The 19,176-nt window shown below is 41.0% G+C and overlaps 1 protein-coding gene across 4 annotated transcripts in view; it reads right to left on the reverse strand.

Annotated features, from left to right (window-relative positions):
• The window catches only part of LOC139953854 (uncharacterized), a 67,160-nt gene that overhangs the window by 6,789 nt on the left and 41,195 nt on the right, over positions 1-19,176 (reverse strand). For 2 of the 4 annotated variants that reach the window (XM_071953461.1, XM_071953438.1), the window contains 6 exons: positions 18,493-18,874; positions 16,474-16,646; positions 6,632-16,032; positions 3,377-3,397; positions 1,051-1,429; positions 310-421 (listed from right to left, as the gene is read on the reverse strand). In XM_071953461.1, coding sequence (XP_071809562.1) covers positions 310-421; positions 1,051-1,429; positions 3,377-3,397; positions 6,632-16,032; positions 16,474-16,646; positions 18,493-18,874 — 10,468 coding nt within the window. Of the gene's footprint in view, positions 1-309; positions 422-1,050; positions 1,430-3,376; positions 3,398-4,552; positions 4,568-6,631; positions 16,033-16,473; positions 16,647-18,492; positions 18,875-19,176 lie in introns of all 4 variants that reach the window. The other 2 variants (XM_071953446.1, XM_071953454.1) reach the window with 2 other exon arrangements.

Genomic DNA, 19,176 nt, shown 5'->3' on the forward strand with positions numbered 1-19,176 from the left:
TCTCTTCAAAGTAATATGACTTGTTTAACTTGTCACATTTCTTAAAATAATAATAGTAAAAGTAAAAGTAACCCATTAAAAAAAAAAAAAGAAAAAAAAAAAAAATGCTTTTTACAACCGAAGGGCGTCTTAAAGCACTTCCAACATTATTACCCCTGGTCACTGGGCCTTGATTCATTCCTTAAACCATCTTAGCTCCCTGGGGAGTATACAGCCTGGGCAACAAATGTGCGCTACTCGGCTAAATCAATCACAAAAACCATCTCCTGCCCTCTCAGGTACCCATTTACCCCTGGGTGGAAAACTCACCTAACTTGATCCAACTTTACTACAACTTCGGATCCGAGCAACAACTTCCATCGTTTGTCCCCGTTTGAGGTGGACCTTAGCAGTAGCCTTGAGCAGAGTGTATTAAATTCATCTGTTAACAAACAAAAGTACCCATTAATAACAAAGATAAAGGCCATCAAAAAAAAAGACAAAATCAAAGAACAACTACAGTTAACTGGAAATAAATTAATGTTATTAAATTTCAAATACCTTTCATTGATTGAACTGAATGTTAATTACCACTCGACCCCAACAAAGAGTTTCTCTTAGTGAGAAAGTTTGGATGTATTTAATCAATTAAACATTTTTTTATTAATTCTGTAAACTTATTTTCTCTACAATGAGACAATGGAATTCTTTTTTCTCGAAATTGAATTGAAAATTCTAGTCTATGTCACACAGTGGGGAGAAAATAAAACAAATCACTTAATTTAGTATCTCTTATATCGTTGCGGTACCCGCTGCCAAAACATAGGATTCGAACTGCCTCTAGCTACCGGGCAACCTCGGTAGTCTAGTTGGTAAGACACTGCTCTAGAATTGCAAGGGTCGTGGGTTCGAATCCCACCCGAGTAACATGCCTGTGATATTTTTTCACAGGACTCAGAAAAGTACCGAGTATACAATGCTAACACACATCGATGTATGGGTTAAAACCAAAATTAATATTCTTTATCCCCGCTGAAAATTTAACATCTCTTAAATCACTTAAAGTTATACCTGGACAGCAGGTCATCAGCAGTGTCACATCCGGAACCACAATCCCCATGGACTCAGCGTCATTCCCGCCCTGCCCTGCCTCCAGCAAGGCTCCTTCCAGAGAGGCCTTCTCCAGCCAGGCCTTCCCCTGCTTGTCCACCGCCGGCTCTTCCCGACACTCTCCCGTCTCCCAATCACCCTTAACCCACTCTCTTCCCAGGCAGCCTGGAAAAGAAGAGTTGCCCTTGGTTACCGAGCCCGCTTCGATGCTCACTTGAAGTGACCCTCGGATTGAATGGGAAGGTGGTGTGTCCGTGAAAGAGCCAGCAGTGGAAGGGCCGGCATCGTCTGTTGTTCGATTGCCTGATCTAGAATACTGGTGCCCAGCTGCTTGCTGGACCTGGTAGTGGGGAGGTGAAAAATAATAAAAAATCAGTTGTCATTATTTGTGATGAACTCATGATACACTTTTGAACGTCTTTATGAATGATAATCAACACTAGTAACAAATAAATTTCTCAATTTATTGTCATTAGGCCGTACAAACTATTGCTGTAAATAATTTATACGTAATTTTTTTTGAATGCAGTATGGAAAGATCATTTCAGACAACTATTTCATGAATGAAACTTTTTGCATGCAGAAAACTGATAGTGCACCCTCAAAGTACAAAACAGTACAATAGTCACCTTTTGATGGTTATATTAAAAAACAGCTTTTAGTACTGCAAAGTACAAACCCGAGATCGAATAACAAGAATTAAGAAAAAATGCAACAGACAGGCGTGCATATATAATCTATGAATAGGTGGAAAGACATGACTGCAAAACCTGGTAGTTTGCTCTAATTCACTTCACTTGAAAATGCTTTGACAATATTGATCATCTGAAAAATGTCAGCGCTTTTTTGATCACTTAAACAATATTGAATTTTTAGTGTAACTATTAAATGTAAGATAATGAGAGACAAACTCTTGGTTGCAGAACAATGAGGTACTACACAGGTTTGGTGAGAATTAAAAAGATCAACGTAGAATTTTAGTCGTAAGGCTTACTGACTATGAAGTTCATACTACATGTAGAACCACTTTTTTCTCTAAAGGATTTGGGTACTTTTTCAAATTGCCATAAATTTACATTAAACTTACAGGGTTTGAAGATAATGATAGTGGAAAGCTTCCCTTCAAATATTACTTACTGAGGTGCTGTAGTTTTTGAGAAATGAGTAAAACAATGTAATGAAAATACGTTTGTAAATGCTTAAAATAAGTTTAGTCTCATGAGACGAAAATTATTTTCATGACATTGTTTTACTCATTACCCAAAAACTACAGCACCTCAGCACGTAATATTTTCAGGGAAGCTTTCTACTATCATTATCTTCAAACTGTGCAAGTTTAGTGTAAATCTGTGGACAATGTGTTTTTTGTCCTACAAAAAGTACATACACCCTTTAAAGGAACATTACATTATTGTTTTTTGCTAACAAAACAGTTGCTGGCAGTGTTAGCACTTGATGTAACCCATCATATACATAAACTGACAAACCTGTCGAAGGTCGAGATCTATCGGCCATCTGGGTCACGAGAGAATAGCGTAAAACGCATTACAAATTTTGCATTGCGTCGATGCCAAAACGAAAATGAATAAAATGCTCACTGAGCGATAAACTCTGAAGGCGAAATTAGATTATTTATTTCTCATCAAATATGACATTTCAGACAGAAATATTTCAAGAGATGTTTTCTATCATCATCAGTAGACCGTGTTAGTTTTATGTAAATCTGTGATCATGCTTTTTGTTTCTTACCAATTCTGTAACATTCTTTTAAATATAGTCTTATGCAAGACCTAAATGAAGGACAATGTGTTTACATAATGAAAATTGTGCATTATTTTGTTATACTATTCTCCGGACTCACAAAATGGATTAAGCCCAATTGTTCACAGGTTTGTTTCTTTTATGTATATTATGGCTAATCACACAAAACATTAACACCGTCTGTTATTATTCAGTCGGCTCTACCCATCCTGCATAATAACTTTAAGAGAATATTCTTGCTTGCAAACAAAAAAAAAGAAGAAAAAACCAACATGTTATAAATGAAAAAAGTAACCAGACAAAATGTTGTCAAACAGGATTTTACATATTAACAATAGAACCCATAAAAACCAAGCTAGCAATAAAAAGACACCCAGACGCCGTAAACCTTTATTCAATTTTTTTTTTAACTACCCATACTTAAAACTGTAACTGACACTCAACCACATCAAATACAAACCGACAATATTTTCCCAAACTCTAAAAAACAAAATTTCACAAAAAAAAACCAAACAAATTTTCAAACCTTCGTTTTGCCAACGGCCAGCTGCAAGTTCAGGAAGGGAAAACAGAAATAGGAGTGCTCAATTTTAATGAAATAATATCTTCAGCAAAAGAAAAGAAAAGAAAAGTAATGGGCACTAATGTAAAGCGCTTAGAGAATTAAGTGTTAGTTATTAGGCGCTACATAAATCGAAAGTTATTATTATTATATTATTAATGGCCACAACTAGGAAAGGGTGATGTACGAAGCTGGTAATTGACGACCACAGTTAGTTTGATAACAATAACTGTGGCTTCTTATATAGCGCAGTGACGCCACTGGCGCTGTAACATACAGTATTTCCTGCAAGATGTTGGACTAAGTTTGAATTATGAGTCCTAAATCTGATAGCACCATGTAATGTTGTACAAGGTGCTGTGGCGCAATTTGCTGCCGATCAGATCCAAACAACTGTTTCCCAGAATTGTAGATCAACGTGGATGCATTTAAAAAGTCATTACTAATGTTGCACACATTCCTTTTATTGCTCCGAATGACAAACGCACAATACGCCATAAGTTCATGAACACATTTTGACCAAACAAGATTTGTGTTAATCAAGAGAGTTAAAAAGTCAAATAAAAAATGAAGCAACGAATTGACTGGAAGTAAAATAAAATGTGGGAATTTTACAGTTGCAAACCAAAACATTCGGCCATTCCTCAAAGCTACAACACACTGCTGGTCATGCTTTATGATGGAAAACCAGTCAACAACATATTAATACATGCCCATCTATAATTCTCAGATTTAGGATTTTTCTAAATCAATTGATTTTGAGAAACTTCCAATCCCAATTTTTTTTTTTCAATATTGATAGGTGTAGGTAAGGGGGGGGGGGGTGTCTTCACAACTTTATCAACATCAAATGATTAATGCCAATTGTTGTAATGTTGTTATGAAGCAGTTTGAAGCTTGAAAACATGATACTCTCAATCGTCATCGTATCATAAACTTGTTCTGTTCAAATATCATCTTTCACATTGGTGAGGGTCTTTAAGTACGGTTGGAAAATTCAGAAATCCGAGTCGGTTAAAGAAATTATAGACAGGAAAACAGCAGGGTTTTTAAAAGAACAATACATCAAAGCCAGGAGTTTGGGGAGGCAGGGGGAAGAGGATTGTCAACGCAATTGTTGCTTTTTAAAATGTTACTTACTGCTAGGAGAGTCTTCTGTTTAGAGATAAGCACAGAATACAAGAAATGCCACATTTAATGATTTCCGCTTTTGAAATTCATGCGCGTTTGTGTCAAATTTAAATTGCAATTATGTATGTATTTATTTGATTACACATCCAACAGCACAATTAATGCCAAATGACAGTAGGAATAGTAAAAACAAGAAGAAATGTTCAGTTTTAAGATGTAGGAGAAAAGCCCCAAATTGGAAAACCTGTGAAGTCCAAGGTAGGGACTGAAAACCCAATCCACATGCAAGGTTCCAGTTCTAGATGGGACTTGAACCATGGTTCACATTAAACAAATCACTAAGTCAATGTTTTTTAGGCCTATTGCACGAATATGACCACTAAAGACATTAAAACACAAAACCATTTGAGTTTTTTGTCTTGAAACGAAAACAAAATCCAAACTGGCGTTCAATTAGCTCTTGTCGGGGGCTCACCCAGATAAGCACACCTGGGTGGACCCAACTGCATTCTCTTTTTGAAATCGACCCCCGGAATAATACCCGATTTGAACAGTTCCTAGTTGTTTGTTTTTCAACATCCTACAACAACTTTGGACTTGAATGTTGGAGTAACATTGCCTGCACTGTTTACAGTGTACTCATCAATGTTTTAACTCTTTTAAAAATTGAACAGAAAAACATGACAAATGAGTCAATGTGAATGGTCAACATTAAACAATGAGCTATAACATCTACATGAGTGCAAAATGGAAACCGAGATATGAGATGATGGATTAAGGGAATAAGAAACCAGTGGCGAGATTTTAAACATTTGTGTAAAACTGGCATGGTCATGGTCAAACAAGAATGGAAGGCTTGGTCGTTTCTTGCACAGCCATGACCCTGCAAGGTTACAAACGGAGGTTTAAGACTAAGTCACCACTTATTGATTCCAATTCACAAATGCCTTACGTTAAAAACATACAAGAACCTTTAAAATTTAAGAACAAATCCGACAGCTTGGTCTAAGCTCACCTGGAGTCTGCGTTGAATTTCTATATAATGTACGTGTTGAGCGCCAAGTTGCTCAAGTTCGGAGCTTTCAAACATGCCCGAGTCAAATATGCGCCCCAAACTTAAGTTGTGTGCCCTATGTGCAATCACTATGTGCAGTCATCCAATAGCGCCCTCTTTTCTCTCAATAAGGTCAGCTCAAGTTGAATTCTTGGCTAATCCTGTTTGTATTGCAAGTTTAATTGTGACCACGTGATCCTATGACTAAACTGTCCCGGGTATTTATGAATGACGGGTGTCTGCTTTCAACTGCTCCACATATCCCTCTGTTTAAACATGAGTTGGTTAAAGAACGTAGAAATGATAACATTTATTTGTGGTTAGTCAGTGCAATTTCAAAAAGCTCAAAATGTTGAAGCAACCGCTCAAAATGAAACAAAAACTGCTCCAAACTTTGAAGCAACTGTATTATTCAAGTGGAATTAAACTCAACGAATGGTTGCGAACAGCCGAGTACAACAAGTTGATTCGGGTTGATCTGCCCAACCACCAATGGATAGTGCCAACTTCACATACCCTTCATTACGGAGACGTTTATGAAAGTACCATGATGGGCCTGGAATTACAACTTTACATAGGATCTATAAAGCCACTCTTGGTCCAATCCCACAAAAGATTATGTTTTATCCTACACGACACATATTTTCAAAGCACTGTATTCTGTACTCCCCCCCATGAGTCCCTGGGGCATATGACCTGGGTTGGATTAGAACCCATGACCTTTGCCATCTGCTAGACCACCAAGCTTGCCCAGTGGCAGGCCGGCCGGCTCAAATCCAAAATGTTAATTGACACAAATATTTCAACATTGTTTTTTCTGTTTCGCACAAAGAACAAAGTTGAGCTCAGTTGACAAACTGTCAGCTTTTAGATATGGAATTCCAGGCCTGATTATGTTAATTATTAGTGTTTATCAATAAGAACGTAACAGTGGTTTAATCACAAACAATTTCTTTTACCAAAACAACAAGGTTAATTGTGCTAACATGCAATGCTTTGGTAAAAGTGATGTCAACAAAGATTCAATGGTGTACCTTGGTGTTACGAGAAGTACCAGAACTTCCTTGTATCTGGTATATTTGGAAGTGCTTGGGAATGGCTAGAGTTCTGGGTGGTGCTGTGGTAGTGGCGCTGCCTTCTACAGACAGGTCTGCTGCTGCTGTGGGTTCCAAACCTACACTTTGAGGGCTCGTTGTTGCTGACTTATCATGGCAGCTTGTACCTGGCGTCCCAAAAACCAACTTCCTCTTTCGGAGAAGGTGATAAAGGGAGGCTTCCTGAGCTGTCGAGAACAGATGATCACAAGGCTGTCCACTTGAAGTGTCTTCTTGAAACAACGACGGAATGCTATCCAAACCAGATGAGGGGCGTTGTCCTGAAGCTGTTGGATGGGTGTCTGGGCTTGCGTAAAAAAACATGTTCTTCTCTTTGGAAGGAAAACTGGTTCTCTTGTCAAGGAGATTCTCACCAAAATAACCGGAAGGTCTTTCAGAAATACAACTCTGCTCAGATTTGGAGACAGTGAATATTTTCCTTGTGGCGATGTTTGTTTTGGGTCTCACTGCTACTTCAGTTTCCTTATGTAACACTGCGCCATCTCTCTCGTATAGTATCGAGCTTTCCATCTTGTCTGAAAGGCGGGAGGAAGATACAGCATTTTGTAGAGAAGGAGAGGGGTCGTCCAACTGGTGCGTTGGAGTACTTTTCCCTCCATAGGGGCTACTAGTTGACTGCTTCTGTTTTGCAGATGGAGGTCTTCCTTCTTTGGGGCTGTCCTTACTTCCAGTTTGCATCGACCTTGGAGAGACCGACGCAACCGCGCTTGGATAGGAAGGCGCATATGCTTTGTTGGAATCTTTAGGTGTTGCCCCGTAACTTCCTTGGCTATCTACAGAACAAGGGCTTCCATTCCCATTTTTACAGACAATTTGAACAATCCGTTGATTCATATAGTGTCCAGGAGATGGTTCTTGGTCGGAATAGACACTTGAAGATTTAACAGCTGTAACTGTTGGAGATACAATGGAAGGGCGGACTCGGCGGTAGGGAGAATCTCTAGACTTGGATCTTGAACATTTCTTGACAGAGTGATGGCTGGATTCTGTTGACCACAAAGTTGGCGATCCCAAATCAATCATATTTCTTGCCAGGAATGTTGTGTCAGCTCGTTTTCCAAATTTAGAAGACGTTTCAAAAGAACTTTCTGAGGTTTCCTTGTTTGCCTGTTTGACATCAGAGAAAGCACTATCCCTGGTAGATGCTTCATTTGACTTTGCTCCAGACTCATCACCAGAAGGCATTAATGGGGATCTCCATACGAGCAAATCTTGTGTGGGAACAAAAGTAACCACTTGCTTGACAAGCTTCTTAGATCGTTCATCTGCATCAACGACATCAAAGTTCACTTCAGAAGCTGGAGTCTGGAATATCTTCTCTTCGGCCAACTTTGATGGCCGCAAAGTCTCTGATACACCTTTTTTCACACAATGGCTTCTTTCGGGTATCTCCTGAACGGAAGGGATAGCAGACCTGGATTGTCCTTGCCTACTCTTGTTCTGCCCTTTATTTAAAACTATTTCAATCCGACGTTTGCCTGCAGTGAATCTCTTATTGCTCTTAGGAAGCTGGACAGTGCTTGGAGATTCCTCCGAATCAGAATCTCCATCTCCAAATACTTCTGCTAAAGTAAGTCTTGGTTTTTGTCTTGAGCCAGCTCCATCTCTTCTCATAGGAAGACTTCTACTCTGTTTTACTTGGAAAGGTACCTTGGCGTTCCATTTGTCTCTACTGAAAGTACTCACCGCATTCATTCTGCCACTACTTGAACAATGATCAACTAACCTACTTTTTGGAATACTTGCCTTCGTATTGCCAGTGTCAGTCTTTTCCTTGCTGGAATAATTTTGAGTAGTTAAGCGTGACAAAGGCGCTGTTGATACCGTACCAGTTTCTTTACCTTTTTCTGAGCTTACACATTCTTTCCCAGTTTCCTCTTCTTTATTCACACCCGATGTGCTTGTTTGCTTGTCAAAATCAGAAGATAGTAATCTGGGCTTGTTCGTTTTAACCTCGTCATCAAGAAAGCTGGTCATAACTCCGTGTTCGACCCCACTAGGAAGGAAAGACACAGACTTTTTAAGCGATGGTGTAACACTCACCTCCTCATTCTGTTGACTGTCTTGAATGGTCTCACTTGAGTCATCAGTAAGAGCTTCTCCCTCGGAACTGACGACCATGCTCAATACTGAAATATCATCAACACAATCATCGTTGTCCTCTCTAGAAACGGCTGTTTTGTCGCTTCCATTTTCTTTTTTTGAAGATGCTGGGAAAGGAATCATCTTGACATCATTGCAGTCATCGGTAAGAGTTTGTTCCTCGGAACTGAAGACCATGCTCTGTACTGACATATCATCAACATAGTCATCGTTCTGCCCTCTAGGAACAGCAGCCTTGGTGCTTTTCTTTTCTTTTCTTAAAAATCCTGGGGGAGGAGTCATCTCGATATCGTTGCAGTCATCAGTTAGTGTTTGTTCATCGGAACTGAAAGCCATGCTCAATACTGGCATATGATCAAAACAATCATTGTTCTGCCCTCTAGGAATGGCCGACTTGTTGCTTCCAATTTCTTTTCTTGGAAATCCTGGGGGAGGAGTCATCTCGATATCGTTGCAGTCATCAGTGAGTGTTTGTTCCCCTGAACTGAAAGCCATGCTCAATACTGGCATATGATCAAAACAATCGTCGTTCTGCCCTCTAGGAACGGCCGACTTGTTGCTTCCATTTTCTTTTCTTGAAAATCCAGAGGGAGGAGTCATATCGATATCGTTGCGGTCATCAGTGAGTGTTTGTTCATCGGAACTGAAAGCCATACTCAATACTGGCATATCATCAAAACAATTATCGTTAAGTCCTCTAAAAACAGCAGACTTGTTGCTTTCATTTTCTTTTCTTGAAAATCCCCAGGGAGGAGTCATCTCGATATCGTTGCGGTCATCAGTGACTGTTTGTTCATCGGAACTGAAAGCCATGCTCAATACTGGCATGTCACCAAAAAAATCACCGTTCTGCCCTCTAGGAACAGCAGACTTCGTGCTTCCATTTTCTTTTCTTGAAAATCCAGGGAGAGGCGTCATTTCGATATCGTTGCAGTCATCAGTAACTAAATGTTTCTCTGAAATGAAAGACATGCTCAACACTGGTATATCATCAACACAATCATCGTTCTGCTCTCTAGGAATGGCAGACTTGGTGCTTCCATTTTCATTTCTTGAAGATGTTGGAGAGGCAATCAACGCGACATCGTTGCAGTCATCTGAAAGGGTCTGTTCTTCAGAACTAAAAACCATGCTCAATACTGACATATCATCAACACAATCATTGTTCTGCTCTCTAGGAACAGCAGACTTGGGACTTCCGTTTTCTTTTTTTGAAGATGCTGGGGAGGCAATCTTCTTGACATCATTGCAGTCATCATTAAAAGCTTCTCCCTCGGAACTAAAGACCATATTCAATACTGACATATCATCAACACAATCATCAGTCTGCTCTCTAGGAATGGCTGTCTCGGCGCTTCCGGTTTCTTTCATTGAAGATGCTGGGAAATTAATCACCTCAATATCATTGCAGTCGTCAGTAAGAACTTCTCCCTCAGAACTGAAGACCATGTTCAATACAGACATATCATCAACACAATTTTCATTCTGCTCTCTACGAACGGAAAACTCCGTGCTTCCATTTTCTTTTCTTGAAGATGATGGGAAAGGCATCATCTTGACATCATTGCAGTCATCCGTAAGAGTTTGTTCCTCGGAACTGAAGACCATGCTCAGTACTGACATATTGTCAACACAATCGTCGTTCTGCTCTCTAGGAACAGTAATCTCAGTGCTTCCATTTTCTTCTCTGGAAGATGCTTCGGAGGCAATCGTCTTGACATCGTTGCAGTCATTGGTAAGAGTTTCATCCTCGAGACTGCAAACCATCTTCACTAAAGGTGAATCCTCTACACCCAAAATTTTCTGCTCTCCAGGAGAGGTCAATGTGCTGGTTGCTTTGTTCTCTCGAGATAATGCCGGAGAAGTAATCAACTTGACATTCTGTTCATCCACATTAGCATCTAGCTTTGAGTAGTCTTTATCATTACTACCATAGAAACTCACAAATTCCATTCTGTGATTACCTGGAAAATAATCAACTGAAGATTTACAAAAACTGTCATTTTCCTCTGGACTTTTCAAGTGTGTGAATGAATCCGACGGTGTCATATCAACTGGCAAAGCTCCATCAGCAGTTTCTTTTGATGAACTTAAAACTCCAGTTGCGTTTCCGTCATCTCCATTGGCACATAATGTATGGTTTTGTTTGTCTAGAACACAGGAGCTTGATCTGGGCTTGTAAAACTCCTCAATAAGAAAGCTAGTCATAACTCCGTGTTCAACCCCTTGCGGAAGGAAGGAGATGGACTCATCAAGAGATGGTGTAACATTTACCTCCTCATCCTGTCGACTGTCTAGAATGGTCTCACTCCAGTCATCAGTAACTGTCTGTTCATCGGAACTGAAGACCATGCTTACAACCGACAAATCATCATCAACACAATCATGAGTCTGTTCTCTAGGAACGGCTGACTCAACGCTTCCACTTTCTTTTCTGGAATATACTGGGGTGGCAATCTTCTCAACATCGTTGCAGTCATCGGTAAGAGCTTCTCCCTCAGAACTGAAGACCGTATTCAATACTGACATATTATCAACACGATCATCGTTCTGTTCTCTAGAAATGGCCCACTCAATGCTTCCGTTTTCTTTTCTTGATGACGCTGGAGGAGCAATCATCTTGACATCCAGTTTAGATCCTTCAACTGCAGAATTCTTGCAGCTGCATTTACCATCCACATTAAATTGTTCTATCATATTATCTGGAGAGTCCTCTGGTTCATGTCTCACTGGTTCTAATAATGTTAAGCTACAGGAAGTATTTTTGGAGCCTACAGCCACTACTTCTACCACAGTTTTGTCCAAGTTCTTCTGACAATGTGTTACCTTTAAACTTTCTACACGACACTCTGAGGAAGTTTCGGTGGCCATGATTGAACAAGCTTTTATGTCGACGTTGTCTATCTCTACCTTGGAAGTGGAAGATTCTTGTAATTTCATTCTGGTCTTGTCTTCTTTAATGTCACTGTTAATTATTTTTGACTCATCTTTCTGTTCATTATCATTTGGTTTGGTCTCCACTTCTGGGTCTGCTTGGGATTCTTTGCCAATTTCAATGCTACGGATTTCATTGTTATCAAAGGCAGCCACTGTGGGTTTGTCAATACTGCCCGGCTGTTCTGCTGTCATGTATTCAAATGGGTTTGCATAATATACCTGAGAGTAGCATGCATACAAATTCATGTTATACATGTAACTGGAATACTGTCCAGCACTGTATTGCATCCCATTGTTAGAGTTTACTATACCTTCACTATCTATCCCTGGTACTGGAGGCTGCTGTCTCATAGGTCCTTGAGTGTAAGGTCTAGGTCCCATGTTGGGTTGGCAAGGTCCCATGTTGGTTTGGCAAGGTCCCATGTTGTTTGGTCTGGGTCCCATGTTGTTTGGTCCGGGTCCCATGTTGTTTGGTCCAGATCCCATGTTGTTAGGTCCAGGTCCCATGTTGGCTGAGCTAGGTCCCATGTTGATAGGTCCAGGTCCCATATTATTAGGTCCAGTTCCCATGTTGTTAGGTCCAGGTCCCATGTTGTTAGGTCCAGGTCCCATGTTGTTAGGTCCAGGTCCCATGTTGTTAGGTCCAGGTCCCATGTTGTTAGGTCCAGGTCCCATGTTGTTAGGTCCAGGTCCCATGTTAAGTCCAGGTCCCATGTTGTTAGGTCCAGGCCCTATGTTGTTAGGTCCAGGTCCCATGTTGGTAGGTCCAGGTCCCATGTTGCTGGTCATTTGACCTGAAGACCCATATCCCATGTTATTGCCAGTCATTCCGGTTCCACAGTTTTGAGTTCCATATCCTATGTTATACTGTCCAGGTCCCATACCCGATTGCATGGGATTACCGCTGTAACCATATCCCATGGTATACTGCTGTTGGACACAATTTGCATTTTGCTGAGGGCCGAAGGGTACAGCGTTCGGTGCCTGTTGCATAAACCCTTGACTTGCTTGCCCGTGCTGTGCCATCATGTTTGAGTTCCCTTGAGTTTGTTGGGGGTACCCCTGGTACGGTACACAACCTTGGCTGCCATTATTGTACTGGTAAGTTGGGGTTTGATGCTGCATGTAACCCGCAGTGTTTTGGGTCTGAGGTACACAGGGTTGCTGTTGTGTCATAGTTTGATGGCTGTACGGATATGTCTGGTTGGTCGTGTTCTGATTCGCAGCAACAGGGTTGTAGGCTTGCTGCTGAGTGATTCCGGTGTTATGGGAGCTTGCCTGAACTGTTGTTGGCCATGTGGTTTGCGTTTGAGGAATGCTCTCTTTGCTCGAAGTTGCTGGTGTACTAGAATACGGGCGCTTAGGAGCTGATGCAGTATGACTGGTACTTCGATTCAGAAGGGTGGGAATTCCCGTTCCAGTGACTGGCTTTTCTTTCTTCTTATCCTCTCCGAGTAGTTTTGCACACATGTCTTCAACTGCTTTTTCATCGTCACTGCTGAGTTTCTTCTCCGTAACTGTCTGTGTGTCGCTTGGTTCTTCTTTCGTCGTTGCCTCAGTAGTGTCTTGGTTGTCTTCTAAAGGAGCATCCGTTGATGGGTTTGTGTCTGGTGTATCAGGCGACAGTTCGGGGGAGTTTGTGTTTGAAGTCTTCGCCTTCTCAGGCTTGTCTGGTTTCTTTGGTCGCTTGCCCCAGAGCTTCATTGTGAACTTGCCCCATTTACAGCTATCGGGGGTCGACGGGGTGACAGCATTTTTTCGCTTCATCTTGGTCGAAGAAGTGATATGTCTTACAGGTGATCGCTCTGGACTGAGTCTAATTGCTACTTTTGAAGGTTGAAATTCAGTGTTCTTTTTGGGGTTTGTCAATGGCCTGTTATCCACAAGTTTCCAGCTGTTCGTATTTGTGTCAGGTTCTTTTGTTGGTGGTTCCGGAGGAAGACTGTCGTTTTCGTTGGAGTTTACTATAGACGGGTGTTTGACCTTGGTATCATGTGCCTCAACAGAGAAACCTGTACTGTAGTTTGCTGTAGATGGGTATGTGACTTTGGTACCACGCGCCTCAACAGGTGAAACTGTATTGTAGTTAACTGTAGACGAGTGTTTGACCTTGGTATCATGTGCCTCAACAGAGAAACCTGTACTGTAGTTTGCTGTAGATGGGTAAGTGACTTTGGTACCACGCGCCTCAACAGGTGAAACTGTATTGTAGTTAACTGTAGACGAGTGTTTGACCTTGGTATCATGCGCCTCAACAGGGATAACTGTACTGCAGTTTACTGAAGATGGGTAAGTGACATTCGTACCACGTGCCTCAACAGGTGAAACTATACTGTAGTTTATTGTAGACGGTAGTGTGACTTTGGTTTCACGTGCCTCAACAGGGGAAACTGTACTGTAGTTTTCTGTAGATGGATGTGTGACTTTGGTATCACGCGCCTCAACAGGGAAAATTGTACTGTAGTCTACTCTAGATGGAAATGTGAATATGTTATCACGCAATTCAACAGGGGAAACTGTACTGTCGTCTACTGTAGATGGGTATGTGACTTCGGTACCACGTGCCTCAACAGGGGAAACTGTAGTCTCATCTACTGTAGATGGGTGTGTGACTTTGGTATCACAAGCCTCAACAGGGAACAAAGTGGACGTCATATCACCTGAGGTGTCCTGGGTTTTACAGGACTGAGCTCGTGCTGCTGCTAATAAATGTTGGACAATCAAAGGGATATCGGGTTTTGATGAAAAGTCTGGCATTTCTGACATCTTTTGGACCTTTTCTATGGGACTACATTGGTCAGTCACACTGAAGTAAAGATCATCAACTTTTCTCTCGATGTCTTGTTTCATTCCAGATATCATCACATCCATTTGATCTGAGCATGCATACGGGTTTTCAGGTGAATTTCGAGGACTTGCGAGAACACCAGTTAGCTTGACCAGCTTGGGAAGGTGCGTTGAGAAACAAGTCGTCATCCTTTCTTGTTTCTTTCTAGAAACTGTATCAGATTCTAAACAAGACATCATCTTGGATGTAACATCCATCATGATATCATTGATGGTATGAGATGTCAAATCAACCCCGTTGACCTCTCCATTCTGAGAGGGTTTTCTTTTGATGGACAGACAGCGTGGATCGCAAGGCACTGCCTCGGTGACTTGCAGAGACTCTGGCAGATCCAGTGTGCGCAGCTCAGACCAGAATGCATCGAGTTCAAACTTGATATCTTGCAGTCTCCGACTGACTGAGGTTGGCGACAGTTTGGCGAGATGCTCCCCGAGGAAACTCTGCCTTGTCTTGATGCCTGCGATGGTGTCTGCAGAAATATTGAAGATGGCGTCCTCCACCTCGAGAAGAGCAATAGTGACTGAGTTTTCAAGACTCATCTGGAGTTTCTTGCTGACCTCTGGAGCATTTGTCCCTGTGAGGTGAACAGAACTGTTCACGTCACCATTCGACTGATGATTTACAAACTTCGGAAAGTTCTCAATGGGCTTTAAGAGAGTGTTTGTTTCGTCATCTGAGTCTTCTCTGGTCATGGTAATCACAAGGTTCGGTTGTTCTCTTAAGAAGGCATTGACGTCTCTATGAAGCATGCTTGGTTGAAGTGGTGGAGAGATACTCCGGTCGACGACCACTCTTGAATCACCCTCGTTACTGATCTGCACTGTGAGGAGCTTCTCTTCCCGCTGAGGAAGATTTCTTACCTCGTCGCTTACTGCGACATCATGTTTGGTTTTTTTAAGAGTTTCTTCGTCCTCCTTCGGTTTAACGCAGTCGACTTCCTCAAGCAAAAGTGTCCGCTTCGTATCTCCGGTGACAGTTACCTGAATGTTGGGACATGAAGGTGATAGAGCTATCTGTCTGACATCCAAGGTAGGGTCTACCTCCTGTGTTCCAGGCGTATCAGGCTGCCTTCCTTTGCCTTTATACTCCAACAGACTTATTTTCACCTTCTTGGATGCATCAGTTGCACTGTCCTGTTCGGCGGCGGGACCACTCTGGCAGTTTTCCTTCTCAGTTGACGAGTCTATTGAATGCCTTTGGCTCCCTTTGAGAATGGACTTGGTTCTCTTCTCCTTGGGCGGTGCAGGCGCACTGCTGGTGGCATGCACTGCAGGACTGGACTGAGACTGTTTTTGCATTGTTGTCGCCGATGGGCTAGCAGAAGTTGTCGGTTCAGATTGCTGGGGTGCCTTGCTGGGATCACTTTGGGAGTGCTTCCGCATAATTCTTGGGTCACGTGATATGTTGATGGAGCAAGACACCAAACAGGAATCTGTAAGATGACAGCGACAAATAACCATGGTCAATTGCTGTCTGATCAAGTTGCAACTAAAATGATATATCATTGGTTTTTTTGGAAAGGTAAACTCATCCATTCTCATGGCTAATGTCTTTTTAAGCCAAACTTTGCCCAACTATTAAATTAGAGTGAATAATTATGAACAGCCAGAACAACTTTTAAGTATCTTTTTACATTTGTGGCTTGAGTATAAATTTTACCCTAGATCGTAGCTGCAATGACAAACACATACCGTGCTATGATTCATTTTCCAATTTTTGATTTTCAAAATTCAAGCCATGCCAAGAGTAGAAGTACTTCAAGAGATTTAAGAATACATGAAAAGGCGTCATATGCAATGATTGCGAACAATGCCTTTGCTTGGTGAAACAAAATGCTTCATAAATTTCATGAGCTGCAATATTCTGAACATACCTTTGGACGTGGCTGGCTGGGCTGGGATGTAATGTTGGTTGAGGACAGGTGAACTCCCCGGTGTGTTGACTCTGATGATAGGCATAGTGGCTGCTGTAGGGACGGTGTTTAATGCAAGCTGCGACGAAAACTGATATGCTGGTATTGTGTTGATATGCTGTGGCTGATGATCCCTAGTGAACATAATAAAATAGAAAAAGGTTAAATATTTTTGAACTTAAACTAGGGTTAAAGCCATTGGACCCTTTCGGTACAGAAAAAAATAAAATAAAATCACAGATTTACAAATAATTTACAGGGTTTACAGAAGGTAATGGTGAAAGACTTCTCTTGAAATATTAGTCCATGAAATGCTTTACTTTTTGAGAAAACGGTAAAACAATATAAATTCTCGTTAGCGAGAATTACGGATTTGTTATAAACACATGTCATGACACGGCGAAACGCGCGAAAACAGGAGTGGGTTTTCCCGTTATTTTCTCCCGACTCCGATGTCCGATTGAGCCTAAATTTCCACAGGATTGTTATTTTATATATAAGTTGTGATACACGAAGTGTGGGACTTGGACAATACTGTTTACCGAAAGTGTATAATGGCTTTAAAAGAAGACACATTTACAACAGCAGGACTAAAACCTGCAACCTCCGGATTCGATTCAATCCAATTTAATTCAATAAAACATTTATTTGGGTATTGCCTTCAGATGATAAAATACATAACTGGTGTTTCATAATATTAACAGTGGCAGTTATAAACAGTAGCCAACATTATTAATCAGAAGGGCAAAACTTAGGATTGGGTCAAGTTTGGCCTTTGTACCCTAAGCGACTGACACACTATAACACTGCATATAAGAAGGACAACAAGGACAGACGAACACATGTAGGTGTACCAACAGTATACCATGAATCCCTACTCACTGTGAATGAAGACGTATGTAATATAATTTACAAGTAGAAGTTTCAGGTTCATCAGTCGACAAGTTTTTGAGAAAAAAAGTGACTATGTTTTCAGGAGAGTCGCATAAATCTGTTTTATGTGAAATTGTTTTATTTATTTCTCAAAAACTTCAGCTCCTCAGCAAATATTTCAAGGGAAGTCTTCTAGCAGTATTAGCTTTAAAGGGTCTATGTCATTTTTTCCCCACACAAAACACAAGGCCCACAGATTCACATTAAACTTACACAGTTTGAAGAGAATGATAGTAGAAAGCTTCCATTAAAATATTACTTCCTGAGGTGCTGTAGTTTTTGAGAAATGAGTAAAACAATGTCACAACAATAATTTTCGTCTCAGTTTTAGCATGTAAAAACGTATTAACAAGTTATAGTATGTTATGGTATAATACCACAACTGGTTCATGAGTTTTTACATGCTAAAAGAATTTTTGTCTCACTGAGACGAAGATTATTTTGGTACTTGTTTACTAATTTCTCAAAGACTATAGCACCTCAATAAGTAATCTTTGAAGGGAAGCTGTCTACCATCATTATCTTCAGACCTTGTAAATTTATTAACCTTGTTTTTTTACCCAAACACCGATTATTATCCATTATTCAAACTGCCTCTAGATACCGGGCAACCTCAGTCGTCTAGTTGGTAAGACACTGCTCTAGAATGGCAAGGGTCATGGTCGTGGGTTCGAATCCCACCCGAGTAACATGCCTGTGATATTTTTTCACAGGACTCGGGAAAGTACCGAGTATACAGTGCTAACACACACCGGTGTATGGGCAACTTTATACCCAATGCAAATTTAACATCTCAGGGGTGGATTTCACAAAGAGTTCGGACTAGTCTTATCTCGAGTTAGGACCAGTTACTCGTCCTAACTTAGGACTATCCATGCAATGTGTACATCTCCTAGGACTAGTCCTAAGTTAGGACTAGTCCTAACTCTTTGTGAAATCGACCCCTTATCTTGTAAATTTAATTTAAATCTGTGGTTTGTGTTTTGGGTTGTAAAAAATAAAAATAAAAATAAAACTTTTTAGGAAGCTTGTTAATTGATTACTTACCCCCCACCCATGCTCAGGGTAGCTGAGCTACCTCCTCCAGCCCCAGCCAGCACTTCGCTGCTGTGGCTGCTGGAACCACTGCTGCTGTTGCTGTTGCTGCTGCTGCTGCTGTCTCTGTAGCTGATATGAGAACTGCTGTTGCTGTTGCTGAATTTGTCGGTAAAGGGCCTCCTGCAGTTGTTGTTGTTGCTGCTGCTGCTGCTGCTGCTGCTGCTGCTGCCGTTGTTGTTGGTTGAGCTGCTGTTGTTGTCGTCTGCGCTGCTGCTCAAACTGGGCTTGCTGATTGTAAAACTGATTGCTGGGTCTGGTGTTATCCCTAGGCCTATTCCACCTTGGCACGCGCCTGCGGCTGTTGTTGTTGCTGCCATTTTCTTTCTTTGAGCTGTGAACAAAAGTAAAATGGAAATACATTTTCAAGGATTTTGGAGACATTTCCGTCATCGATGTTTAAGATGATGTGCATCTGTGTTTTTCAAATGGATCAATGTTAGTAACATACAACAAGTACATGTATTTAGCAGAGTAATCCGCAATGGGGAACAACCATCACCAAGCTTTCCCTAACCTTAGCGAAAAGTTTATGGTGAATAAAACATTAACAGTGAAGTAAGCAGTAAAGTAAACAGTAGAGTAAGCCAACCGACTAAAAAAATGAATACTTTTTAAAATGCATTATTCACATTT

This window comes from Asterias amurensis, chromosome 2, assembly GCF_032118995.1.
Source record: "Asterias amurensis chromosome 2, ASM3211899v1".
NCBI lineage: Eukaryota > Metazoa > Echinodermata > Asteroidea > Forcipulatida > Asteriidae > Asterias > Asterias amurensis.